The following is a 15,008-nucleotide window of genomic DNA, read 5'->3' as shown; positions in this document are numbered from 1 at the left end:
GGTTGTAGAAACATCGTGTCCAACGTTTGAAAGTAAAAAAACGGCAATCAATACGGCAATTCATCTTCAATACACGAAGACATGTCGTTTGCGCTTATTTGAAGGGAGGTGAACATCTTGGCTAGCCTTAGCAGGACTGAATGTCAGTCCTATTATAGAACTATAATTAAACCTTGACTTTTTTTTTTATCTTTATTATTATTAAACTTTGACTTTTTTTATATCTTTATTCATTATTAAACCTTGACTGGCTTTACAGCCTTTCCACGGATGATGTTGTAATTGAATCTATAAAATATATAAGTTTCTCACAGAAGGTAACCAAAGAAGGTACCCAATGAGTTTGCGATGATACAAATATTAAACTTTACAATATGAATAAATATCTTTAACCAATGAATTCAAATAGCAAAAGCTATGCAATTAACAAATATATATTAAGTAAGCTTCATGTAAATTATTTAACAATGAAATACATTAAATATGAAATTTGGAGTTTTACCAAGGGAGCTTATAATTAATTAAAAACACTGTCTGTCACACAACATTTCGGGGCTCTCCCTCTGGTATCTTTCGTCCCTCTTTTATAGCTGACTATGCGGGGGCTTTTCTAATTATTGGGGGCATTATGATGACCTATAGTTGTTAATTTCTGTGTCATTCAGTCTCATGGCAATCATAATACATATTCTTTTATATACATAGCGATGTCGTTATTACGGCATAGCTATGTCGTTAAAACGACATAGAGATGTCGTTATTACGACATGTTATGTCGAAATAACGACATAGCGATGTCGTTGTAACGACATATTAGGTCGAAATTACGACATAGCGATGTCGTAATAACGACAATTTATGTCGAAATTACGACATGCTATGTCGTAATTACGACATAATTATTTTTTTTTTGAATGGCCCTTATCGGCTTCCGTACTATGACAAGTCTTTTGTAGACGTGCATAAATCTAGTATTCCAGTAATCATGTGTTTATTTATACTGTGAATTCATTATTATTCGTTGGATACCAATTTTTGTGGACTTCGTGGGTACAAGTGAACCACGAAATTAAATGTTGGGCGAATGATAAATTTTCTATGGGCTTGAATGCATACTTGGGCAAAACCGCGAAATTAAATATCAACGAACATGTAAGTTCCTTAATCCACGAAAATTGGTACCCAAGAAAATAAATGAATTCACAGTATATAATGTAAATTAAATTCCATACGTATTTTTTTTTTACAGAGATTGTATTCACGAGTTGCTTGGACACGTGCCAATGTTAGCGAATCCAAAATTTGCACAGTTTTCACAAGAAATAGGACTGACATCTCTTGGAGCCTCAGATGCCGATATTGAAAAATTCGCCACCGTATGTATTTGAAGTGAAACATAAAATATTAAGTAAACTGAGTCCTAAGTCAGGAACCTGTTTTTCAGTGGGTGTCGTTTGTTTTTCTAGTTTCTCGTTTTTTTATATAGATTAGACCGTTGGTTTTCCTATTTGAATGGTTATACCCTAGTCATTTGTGGGGGCCCTTTATAGCTTGCTATTTGATGTGAGCCAAGACTCCGTGTTGAAGGCCGTACTTTGTTCTAATAATGTACTTATAAAAATTGGGACTTGAATGGATCTAGTTGTCTCATTGACACTCGCATCACATTTTCTTAAATCTATATAGGACATTGCATACGATTTCTTTGACAAAGACCACTTTTCTAATAGGGAAAATGGTACTTATGGAATTTAGTGCCAATTTAAAAGAAGGACAGATGATGTAATGTGACTTTTTTCATAAATTGAACTACAATTTCAAATGTTAACTGTTGATTGTTCATTCTAAAAGTTGAAACCAGTTAGGTAAAAGTACAATTTGTGATTTATAAGTTGATGAGGATTTTCAATGGTGTATTGTTAGTGCCTATTAGTGATCATGAAAATGATTTATGTCTGCTTAATCATTATCGTTTGATGAAAATTTAAAAAAAAATACCTAGCATCATATGCGACGTAAAATGTAGATACATTATTCATATATTTGTAAAGTATTAGTGTTTTAATAGTTTAGTCATGATGCTAGTACTGTAATATATAGAACAAATTAAGAACAATTATGGTTCGAATTTTCAACAGTTTTGGTTAAACTAATTCAAAATTACAATTAACAAAATATGACCAACGCAAAAATTAATGAAAGAATTCAGTTAATAGGTTCTTTTTTTATAAAAAGCTGCACTTTAAGATAAAGTGCATAGAAATCAAAACATAGAAAGAATAGATATTGATGGAAGCTTTGTTTGACTACTTTATTTTCGAATATATCATAATATTTGCTTTAACTTTGATAGTCCATTAGTTTTTGTTTTGCTCAACATCAATACAAATTGAGAATATTGAAGTGAAGGCTTTCATATTAAGAAAACAATCAGTGCCATGACACAATTCTGTCTATTGATATTTAAGGCTGACGGTGTTCTTCTATTTCCGTTACTATATTGAAAAGTTTTTTATGATTTAAAGTATAGAGATTTTGTATGATTGCCAATAAGACAACTATCCACCAAAGTCCATATAACGTGGAAGATTTACTTTTACAAATTATGACTTGGATGGATGGAGAGTTGTTTCATTAGGATACATACCACATCTTTTTTTATATATGCATGACCGTCTAGTTAACATGTTTTCTTTTTCAATAATTCGTTGTTAATATCAGTCTAGATAATTGTAAAAGACTGTATTTGTTGTAAAGCTATTCTTTGGAGTCAAGTAAAAAGAATGAAAGTAGCAGAACAACAAAAACAGTACACAAAATAAAAACGACGAAAAAAATAGGAATAATTCAACATCGTCAAGAATTGATTTAATTGTATCTCTTTGTATGTGACTGTTTTCTAGTCAATGCAGTTGCACAATATTAATGTTCGATGTCTTAATGTATTTTTAGATTTATTTGAGATCTTTTATTTTTATTTTCATTTTTGTGTTTATCTTTTAAACACGATTAAATAAAATCATACATTGTCTAATTACTTACAGCTGTACTGGTTTACGGTAGAATTTGGACTATGTAAGGAACAGGGTAGTCTAAGAGCATATGGTGCTGGGACGTTGTCATCTTACGGGGAGTTACGACACGCCTTGTCTGATGCACCGAAAAAATATCCATTCGATCCAGAAAAAACTTCAGTACAAGTGTATACAGATGAAGATATCCAGCCAATTTATTTTGTGGTTGAATCTTTTGATGACATGATGCAGAAAATGAAGTAGGCTTGAATAGTAGTTTACTCTTCCATAGCACCACATCGTGTTATCCAATTTTAGTTTCATGTTCAATGTTTTGATATCGTTGTTTTGCAATGGTGGTGTCCGTTTTATCAGACTTAAGGTTTGAATTGTACCCTAGATGCAGTACTTTCTTTCACTTTAATATGTGTATAAAACGTAATAGTAAGATATTCAAACATCTAGCCTGTTCAGATCAAAAGTTTTTATATCATATTTACAAACCACGTTTGATCAAATATATTCAGTTTTCACAGAATGTAAAGAAAAGTTTTTTTCTCAACAATTGAAATACATCTGCCTAAATATGTATGAAAATTGCGTTGAACTCAACTTAGAAAAACGAAAATTATTTATGGTGAATATGTATTCATCCCTGAACTAAATAAAGAAGATGTTGACCTTTATTAATTTTTGTATTACTTATATCAATTAACATATCACAATTACGGTATCGCGATATATTTGGAGATACTAATTATGTTATTCTTTCTTTCAGGCGCTATGCAGCCACTATTAAAAGACAATTTGAAGTACGCTATGATCCTTATACACAAACAATACAAGAATTAGGAAACGAGGTATCGATGCAGTATTTGCATTTATCTCTTCAAAACGAAGTAGAAAGCTTACAAAGAGCAGTAAAAGAACTGAAGGTTTAATGTGAAGAATTGTCGTCTTTATGCCTAATCATTTAATGTATAAACATGAAAATATGTTTTAAATGAACTCGTTATCAATAAAATATGTCTTGTAGAAAGCTTAACCGCTCTCTGATTTTCAGCCCCATGTCTTTTGAACACAACCCTAGTGGTCTTAGCTCGGGGTTCGCCTTCGTCGTTGTCCGTTAACTCTTAAAAAATATTCTTCTTTTTAACCACGGTGCCAAACTAAACAAAACCAAACTTTACAACAACTATTATGAGGGTAACTAGTTGGCCGACCATTTAAATTAACATAGCTAAAACATACACATAAGTTTTTCTGCACTAAATGCTCATGTCGATGTCTCTTCAGTGATGCTCGAGGCCAACATTTTTGAAATCCAATGATTTTTAAAAGGACAAAAGGCAAAAATTCAATAAGGAGTTGTTCCCTAATAATAATTTTTTTTTTACATAAAAATGGCCATGGTTTTGTCAGTTTATTTTCATCTATGAGCTTGAATATCCCTTTGGTATCTTTCGCCCCTGCCCCTTTTTTGAAAATGTAGGTGAGCAAAACAGACTGTTTAAAGCTTGTTGATATAACGGGAGTGTAAAGTAGGTCATCAAACACATGTATGTCATAGTAGAGTTCATCCAAACTTATAACATTGCTCTGATGTTTGTGTGTTATTTGCAGCATTTTTGAAAAAAAGACGGACATGAAACGGGCGATGCATTTATCTTGTGGTTTCTTGTAGCACGTACTGGTTATGATAAGAAAAATTGAGTAGAACAGAAACAATATTTCATTCAGACAGCAATCGAACGGCATAAAAAGTCGTTAAATCGTTCTGACGTTTGTGCAAGTTTAAAATAAAGGCAACAGTAGTATACCGCTGTTCATATATAATAAACCGATTAAGAGAATAGAAATCCGGGGAAACAAAATTAAAAACCATCTTTACTCAATCGCCCGATGCCAAAAATGTTGCAAATTAATAAAACAGATGGTGTGTATTACATCAGACCTACCATCAATGTAAGGTTTGAAGAGAGCCTCATACATGACATTCTTGATGGGGTATGTGGAATAGAAAATAATGGAACAAAATTGCAGAATAAAGGAAAACAAATTAAAGAATAGAAAATTAAGGCTTTAAAAAAAAAGAATGAAGATTAATTTGGAAAGCGAAGAGAAAATACAGAAAAATGGTCCTATAAATAAGTAAATATAGAAACCAGTTGTTTAAATAAATTCGTATATATTTAACAATACTGCAAGGTGTATCACATTTTTTGTTTCAATTAATTGCCTGACATATTCACCTCGTTACTTCTGTTCAATACAGTTAAGAATAGTGAAACGAAATTATGCTACTATTTCCAAAATGCAAGTCGATAAACACCAAACAAGCAAAAGATGACAAAGTAAAAACAAACCAGAATCACTGTTCTAAAAGAAAATAACTCATCGAAGTTTGAAATGTACGATATATGTCAACGAGCAACTGAAGAACCAATAAAAAATAAGACGCAGTACGATTACCTAATTACAAACATGAACCTTCATTTAAAAACAAAGATATAATCATTAAAACTATTGTTTGACATAAGTTTTAAGAACTCATTCTATATGAAATGCTACTTTTGATTTGATGACAGCTGCCGTCAACTGCAAAGTTTATGTTCGAAAAATTATATGGCTGTAAAAAATATTAACACCATAATATACTTCAAAATATGAATGCAGTGGCGAAATACAATACAATGAACAGTGTTTTGCAATGATGTAGTAGTTCTGTTCGAACGAAAAATCCGATTGATTCTATTTAAATATTTGATATATCAGTATTCTTAATGTGTATTTTGTAATTCAAATTCTGCATTTTGATTGAATTTTTTTATTTATGTATGATAAATATTAGTTTCATGTCATATATTCAGTTAAAACAACTTTGTCCCAGTTATTGATTTATTTTCACAAAAATAAGTGCCCAAGAACAGTACATCAAAAGCTCCGACAACTATCCATCCTAAATATTCCATATTTTTATCGCTTTTATTCAAATATTTGCAGACAGAATGTAACTAAATTCAATGTTTATATTGAAGTATTCAGTTTCAGATTGTTCAATTATATCACCAAATATAACAATATTGGGTTTTGTCAACACGTATTGACAAAATCACAGAACTCTATTGAAAGAAGAAATTACAGTAGCGGTAAGGGTGATTTATATTTCCTTCTTTAGCAATAATAGAACACAAAATTACATAAATAGCCCATTCTAATGACTAAATGGCACTAAATAGAACAATTCAGTATTTATTTTAGGGTTCATACAGCCAATTGCATCTGCTGGAATCCCATTAGTTGAGATCGTTATAAAATAATTGATTATGCATGCGTTGATGTTTTGTATTATATTTCCTATTATGTGCCATTTCGACTAAATACTGAAATACCATGTCAGACCGTATCAGGATCTAAAGTCATGATTCTTTTCCTACAATTTAATTAAATGCCCAAAGTCTGTCTTTTTTGTTTTGTTTTTTTACAGTCAACACACATTTAAGTCTATGTCATCTCCAGTGATGACATCGATCATGCAATTTACATTTGTTTCGATATTTAAAACGTGGATAAATGCAAAACGCTATGATTTATGTGTCTACCTACACATTCGATCGTAGTTTATCTATTGTATATATTTGAATGACATTTAATCAAAAGAAAAAAAGAAAAATTAAAAGAAAAATGTCTATCTACATCGGTTGCATGACTCTTAACAACTGAAATAATTTACTAGGATTGTTTATATTGATTTGAGATGGGTTCTCCGTGCACTTCGGCGTACTTCACATATAGAAATGGACCCCACGATATATAGCCAACAGTTCTAAAAGAGCGTTAAACAAATTACATCTTCAGTCACACGATTTTCTTCCAAAAACAATACAGTACACGAAACACAGCACAGCACAAAAAACTAATGACTGATCAACACAAACCTTTTTTTTAAATCATGATGGTCACTGCAGGCACTTTGATAAGTTAAACAGGTACTGCTTCATGTGTGGTACGCGTAGTAATACCTTGTGATCAGTCCTACTCGGCGAGTCATATTCAGGGAGAAAGGGGACGGGGTTGGATGTAAACAAATTGATAACAGTCAACAAATAATTCATAACGGTCAATAAACTCGTCCATAACATAAACGAAGGGATGATTTATACATCACCACTTGAAATCTTGGTTCAATAGCTCCAGTGTGAAGAGCAACCACGTATCACGGAAATCATGATCGGAAACGCTAGCCTTAAAATAAAGTATGAACTTAGGGATTTTGACTCCATATGCAGGATCAGGTGTGATGTTGGTACATAGAAATGGAATATTCACAATTGAGATCCTGAACAATGCTGAACCTGTCACAAAGGTTTTGTTTTCAACCAACCTCATTGTCAATTTCTAGATGTAAATCAATATATAAGACAGACTTGACTGTATCTGGTGTATCGTGTATTTTAAGTCAGGTGGGATACATGTGTCATGTGTGTTTCACATAGTCGCCAAACTTTGTAATATTTAGTGAGAGGACATCATCTAAAATGCGAAAAGTGTAGTATAATGGTGCTGCTGAATGAAGTCAGTCTCATATGAATAAGGAACAGGTCGACAAGAAATTGCGATTTGTTCCTAGGGAGAGGTGTAGTTGTCTTATTGACAATCAAACATCTACGTCATAGAAATATCAAAGAGAGGCGAAATATACCAGAGGGACATCCAAACTCTTTGATAGAAAACAAACTGACAATGTCATGGCTAAAACGAAAAAAGACAAACAAACAAGTAATAACACACAAGACACAACATAGAAAACTAAAAACTAAGCAACACGATACCAACCAAGAACTTGGGGTGATCTCAGATGCTCTGGAAAGGTAATCATATACTGCTCCATATTTGGCATCCGGCGTGCTGCTCATGTTATTACAAACCCCTTAAATAATGTTATTCGGAAGGTTATACTCGTAAAAAGGGAACGGGATTGTAGTTAAAACATAAGCAACATATCCGATATCAGCTGTGAACTGGATAGTCCGTAACGGTCAACTCGTGATGGCGTCCGTCAAATTTTCGAAGGGATGATTTCAACTTCACCATTCGAACTCTTGGTTTAAAAAACTTCCTTGTAAGCAGTAACCCTCTATTAAGGAAATCATGATAGCAAATACGAGCCCTGGAATACCGTATCAATTTGGAGACATATATACTCCGTATGCAGGTGCTACTTTAACAAGTTACTGTATCTTATCAGAATAATGAGATCTGGTATTAGTGTGACAGAGACAACTATTCACCACAGTCCAAATTAAGTGAATGTATGCAATTGTGTTGAGATGACTTCGCATCAATATCTACTTTACTGCCCAATTCCAGCTTGTCAACATCGCACATTAATGTCCCTTATATACGTAATACGAACCAGGATCTACAACTTACGGTAAATTGAAATTTGATATCCGTGTAAACTATGTTAAAGACTTTGTACTTGTTTGGCTTTATAACTATTTGATCTGTGCGTCAATAAGAGTCTTATGTAGACAAAACGCTCGACTGGCGTATTACATAAAAATCATGATACCTTTGATAACTAATAAGACAGACCTTTAGATAACATAAACTATGCTGTAGACACGAGTGTATTGTTGTATTCTACATAAAATTGGTGAAGGGATCAGTAAAAGATGGACGAAAGATACCAGAAGGAGAATCAAACTCATAGATTAAAAAATAATCTGACAACGCCATGGCTAAACATAAAAAGACAAACAGACAAATAATAATACAGAAGACACAACATAGAAAACTTAAGACTAAGCAACACGAACTCTACCAAAAACTGGGGTTGATCTCGGATGCTCCGGAAGGGTAGGCATATCCTGCTCCACATGTAGCACCCGTCGTGTTGCTTGTGTTATTACAAACTTCGCACTTTTTAAGTTTCTCAGTCTCAAACACAAAGTTGATATTTGCTGAAAATGACCGATCGATGTATACACATTGATCAAATATTTTGATTTATTGCCACGTTGACAAAAAAATATTTAAAATATGAATACATAAAAATTAATAAAAAAAACAGCTGTGAGTCCATTTTCTGGATATCATGCTTAATACCATACAATTTCAGTGGTTATGTACTTTTTTGAAATCTCACTCTAATTTTCAATACATTAATTATATCAGCAGAATCTATAATTATTCTTTTTATCACAATATCTGTTTGATTTATGAATGGAAATTGAATAAGTTTCAAGTTTTGAGTTAATAGTTATCATAAATCAGCTCATTGATGCGGTGTTACTGAATTAATGACTGCAGGCATATCAAGTTTAACACCATTGTTGCAAATCTCAACAACTTCAATCTAAACAGTCATTGATATTGCATAACTGATAATAAGCTGTTTTATGCTGTGAAACTGTACTTAATACTTTCATCCATATCGAATTTAAACGTGAACAATTGTAGTCGTCTGGCAGTTAAAAAAAGGGAGGTAATAAAAAAGAAGTTAGATAACAAAAATACCAAAATCAGAGGAAAATTATAAACAGAAAGCCTCTAAGCAAATGACAAAGTTTAAAGCTTCAACACATCAAACGAAAGGATAACACCTTCTATATTTTTGACTTTGTACAGTTTTTTTTTCTTATGTTGAAAATGGTGGAGTAAACCTAGTTTTATAGGTAGCTAAACCTTTCACATGTATGCAGTCGCATGTAATTCTATAATTAGGGAAGAGATGTGTGGACAAACAAATATGTCAACAAATTAAATGAAAAAGCATATAGACAAAGCACATTAGCCAAAATCTAATGACAAGACTACCAACAATTGCCCCCATGCACAGGACAATGACGGGATGTACAAGTACAAGGTCGTGTCAACTGAACACTACCAAAAATAGACTTAACAGTAAAAGTTATAATTGAGCAAAAATGTTGTCATAGAACACGGACGCCCCCACTCGCACAACCATTTTCTAAGTTCAGTGGATCGCGAATTTATTTATTTATTATAGGTAACATGTGTACTATGTTTCCAGTTGATTAGACTTTACCTTCAACAAAAACTACCTTGACCACAAACGTTAACCTGTAGCTATTTGTTTGCTTCAGATGCATATGTTTACAATAAATGAGTCTTCAGTGATGCTCAAGGCAAACATTTTTTTTACATCTAACACGTATTCAAAAAAAGAGACCAAAAAGGACAAAACAGTGGAGCAAAGAACTAACAAGACATCATACTTTTGCAAGAGGGAGTCACTATGTACCTTTATCACGAAAAGTTTCCCAAACATTTGTAACTGTCAATTTGAATTAACCTCAATGTTTATCCGTATTTGTATGCTGTATCACAGTACTGGATACTGTTCTTGTGATAGCGTCGGGGACTAATAATCTATCATCAGATTTATCGATTTTTACATCATTGAGTGTGCGCGGAAACGTAAAAAATGTAAACCATAAATGCACGTAAACATAATGTACACTTTCCGGCACTAATTTTACAGCACCAAAATCAGATTTCGACTATAAATGTCTCTTTACTATATTTGATATGATGTTGTTTTGTCTTTGTTTGTTTCATTTGAAAAAATGAACAAAGTGTATAAATGAAACAAAACTTAAAATATTTGGTCTGTATTTAACGTTGACTGAATTTATTCTATCAATGTTCATTTATGCATTCCAAGAATCACAATTTATTCGATGAATAATACATTTTTGTAACCAGATTTATTCTTCAATTTGAATCAAACATATATACAAGGTACTTAGTAATTAAGATAAAGGATTTGTTTTTCCGTTTTCAGAATTAAGATGATCAGAACATTTACTATTTCCTGCTAATTATTTCAAGCAATATAATTGCCTTTTATTTGATTGGATTCAACTATTAAGGATGATGTCCCATTAAATAATTTAGTTTACATTAACGAATCGTACTTCTGCAGTAATCTTTATACAACTGCATATTAATAAATGCTATTTGAAATCCCTTATATTAAAAGGGAAATACAACAAAAAACATTCAAAACACTCCTGATGAACCACAAAAAACAGCTACACCATTTGTATTATTTGCCAATATCTAAAAGTTAAAGTTCTTATGGGGATCAAGGTTTTAATGTTCTTATTTATTGGACGATTTGAAGAGGTGAAAAGGAGCGCCTCTGATAATTTATCTTGAACCACTATCAACAACAAATACATGTATGTCTGTTGGAATAAAAACAGCAACTATAATGATATAAATGACATCTTGAAGTCCCTTTTTTGCAACCGGACTATTGACAGGGTTACATTTTCTACTGAACCTGCAGACTCTCCGTTCGAGTCATCATTAAAGAAGTACATTCAAAACATAACTCTAATCAATAAAACAAAAGCTCGTAATTATATATTGTACATGAAACATCAGACTTATGAGTAATAATAAAAGCATATTCCGCATCAGCATAACGGTGAAGAAAAAGTACAATCTAGGAATCCCAAGTACAAAAAAAAAAAAAAAAAAAAAACCCACACCAACTACACTTGATTTAAATGCGTCATTAATGTTTTTTCCATTTACCTGCTTAAGGAACGCTCTAAATGAAATATTTGATAGCTAAAAAAAACATAGGCTATGAAAGACAAATAATTGTCTATCTAGTACAATAAACTATGATTGTATTCATGCAACTTCAGATTAAAAAATATTGAAAATAGACTTGATGTTTTTTTTCTGTACGCTTATATAATTAATATAATTGAATATACTGTATTTTGATATTTTTCTCGTTTTGTAATATGGGGTCTCACAACAGCTTTAAGAAACATCTTTTTATTTGAAAACTCCCAGACATACACAAACCCTAAGCAATCCAAAAGTATTTTTCAGTAGGGTTCCTTCATGTATTTCTTCTTATTATTTCAAATTATATTTTTAATACAAGAATGTGTCCATAGTACACGGATTTCCCACTTGCACTTTCATTTTCCATGTTAAGTGGACCATGAAATTGGGGTCAAAACGTTAAAGGGAAACTTCGCAAAAAAATCAAAAATTGATGTTATGTTCATTCAGTATAAAAATGCTCAAATTCATAGTTATTAAGGTTTTATTTCGCTAGATAAGCGATCACCATCGATTATAAATTTAGAGTATCAATTCTCTGCGTTCGGCCATTTTGTCTTCTTTCCCGATTAATAACACCGATATGTCTAAAAACCAGAGATGGGTCCGATTACTTTCAATGTAATTGATTAAATTACAATTACTTTGTCATTTGTACGATTAAATTAAATTAATGATTACATCATTTCTGAAAGTATCTGATTAAATTAATGATTACATTGGCAAAGTAATCATGATTACATCTGATTACAATGAAATTAAAAACAAAACATTTTGAATGATGTGAATGAATAAACGTTCATAACTATAGCATTTTTGAGAAAGTATTTTATTTGGTTCAATTATAAAATGATAACTTCAAATTAAACTTCATTTATTTAAATAAACACCAAATTTCACTACATATATATATACATTACACTTTCATGACTTTATCACCAATGATCTCTGAATTATTTTGAATTAAATTTAATAACGATATATCATAATCAAGAGTTTTTTTGTTTGTCTTCTGACCTCTTTCATAATTTATATGTATTCCAAGTTGCAGTTTATGGAAGTTTAAATGTGGATGAAATAAAGTTACCAGTTAAAACTATGTTAAATTTTAAAAGAAATGTTTAATCAAATTGTAAACAATATGTAAGTACTAAAAATCATTGCATTTTACATGTCCAGTCCAAATACAAAAAAAATTAAACAACATATTTGTCCAACTTTTAATTTAGTTTGTGCTAATTAGATAAATTTTCATGTATGATTTACCTTTTATCATATATATTTCCCTACAGCTATACCATGTATACTCAATTGGTAATTGCAATAAAAACAAACATTAATTAGTCTCCTACCTGTCAATTCAAAGTTGACAAAAATCACAAAAATTAACAAAAGATTATAATTCAGGGTTAAAGAAAAGTATTACTTGAATATATAACAGTTATTATCAAATATTAATATGAAGATTATTATAAACGATGAATATACATGTATGTACAATATCTTTTACCAAAAAGGTATATAATTGTATTATATGTCTCTACTTAGGCTAATGATGATTTTTCAATACTGTAACTTTATTTTTTACTGAAGTAGACATGCTTGAAGTAACCAAACCATTTTAGTATGTTTAAAATTTATCAAATATGAATAACAAAGAGGTTCATTTAATGACCAAAAACACAAATTTAGATTTTTTTTTCATTGTAATCAGAATGTAATCAAAAAGTAATCATGATTATAGGGTATTTTGAAAAGTAATTGATTAAATTAAATTGAATGTAATCAGATTTTAGGCTGATTGATGATTACACTGATTACTTGAAAAATAGTTATCAATTACAGCTGATTAACGATTACAATTACAATTACCCCAAGTCTGCTAAAAACCACAAAGGAACAAAACTACAGTAACCGATGTAGTCGTAATTGCGTGTCGATATCTTGTCAATCGTACGGTTGTTTTATTCGACTAACTAACTTGATACGGAAAATATTCTTATTTTTTTAAATTACCATGGTCTGTTGTTTTTAAACTGTTGATTATTGGAATTAGGTAAAAAGTCAAAGTTGAAATCGTAAATAAGTGTTGCGTGAAAATTGTTTTCGAAAATCTAATTTGTTCATAATTCTTTAAAGTAATAAACTTTTTTTCAAATAAATTCTGATCTTCCCTCATCTGATCAAAAGCATGGCTAAAGGTATTACTTCCAAAGGTATTGTGAGGGGTGTGAGGTGACACGTCCAGGTATTCAAGCGATTTCCTGTCGGGCTTACAAGTTCATGCATCGTTTCACCTCTGCAGGTATTGATCAGTGTACACGGCGGATAACTTATAACTTTCCATTCTGAACTATCAGATGTAAAATATACAACTCTGTCTTACTGGTCGTTACTAAGCTCATACGCTTGTTTATAAATAACATTTCTGGTGTAAAGAATATTATTCATAAAAATATAAATAATATCCAAAAAATAAGATTTGATGAAATTAAAATCTATTTAAATATTTTTTCCAAGGGTGAATTCGAGAAAATGTAATATATACTCATTGTCAATAGTGAAGGACAGATTGGAACATACCAGAAATATTGATTTAAAAAAATGTACGCACTTGTCGACGATTCGTTTATACGACTGTGTAGAAAGTTACGGAACTATAGCGCAATTTAAAATATATACATGTATACATTGAACATAAGAAAAAAACATATATTTTGAATAAATTGGGGTAAAAGTTTTGTAAATAGACTAGTCCACGTATGCCAACAGTATGTAATCATCGAATGTCGATAGACTATTGTATAGAAGAAGAAGAAGAAGAAGAAGAAGAAGAAGAAGAAGAAGAAGAAGAAGAAGAAGAAGAAGAAGAAGAAGAAGAAGAAGAAGAAGAAGAAGAAGAAGAAGAAGAAGAAGAAGAAGAAGAGAACCAATTTGATTTAAATACAGGTCGATGTATAATTTGCCTTGGTTCATCGAAGTTGTGGACATGGTAAAATCACAGATTTATATTTCAATAAGATTGTTCTCGTACAAAGGAAGGAATTCGTCATCACAATTGTTATATATGCCACGAATATGGACGAACACTAATTATCTGTATAAAAGGTGGACGCCACAAGAACCCTGTAATACTAGTACGAGAGCAATCTTATTAAAATAAGTTCTCATCACTTGCTCCTCGATTTTTTTTATTTCGCCGTGTGAGCGCGATATATAAAAATCGAGGAGCAAGTGATGAGAACTTATTTTAATAAGATAGGTACGAGAGTATAGCATGACTTTTGTAAACATTCCTTCTCAATAATATGGTTGTATTGGAAATCTTTTCATACAGATTGACAACTCATGGTCCAATATGCATGTAATATTTGC

At 31.4% G+C, this 15,008-nt stretch overlaps 1 protein-coding gene across 2 annotated transcripts in view; it reads left to right on the top strand.

Annotated features, from left to right (window-relative positions):
• LOC139491331 (phenylalanine-4-hydroxylase-like) overlaps positions 1-4,059 on the top strand; it is a 29,016-nt gene extending 24,957 nt beyond the window's left edge. For both annotated transcript variants that reach the window (XM_071278956.1, XM_071278957.1), the window contains exons 9-11: positions 1,250-1,376; positions 3,045-3,274; positions 3,793-4,059. In XM_071278956.1, coding sequence (XP_071135057.1) covers positions 1,250-1,376; positions 3,045-3,274; positions 3,793-3,955 — 520 coding nt within the window. In that variant the 3' untranslated portion in view covers positions 3,956-4,059. The remainder of the gene's footprint in view (positions 1-1,249; positions 1,377-3,044; positions 3,275-3,792) is intronic.
• The last annotated feature ends 10,949 nt before the right edge of the window (positions 4,060-15,008 follow it).

The sequence above is a fragment of the Mytilus edulis genome, chromosome 10, assembly GCF_963676685.1.
Source record: "Mytilus edulis chromosome 10, xbMytEdul2.2, whole genome shotgun sequence".
Taxonomy (NCBI): domain Eukaryota; kingdom Metazoa; phylum Mollusca; class Bivalvia; order Mytilida; family Mytilidae; genus Mytilus; species Mytilus edulis.
Note: the sequence above shows the minus strand (reverse complement) of the source record. Positions and strands in the feature narration are given on the sequence as shown.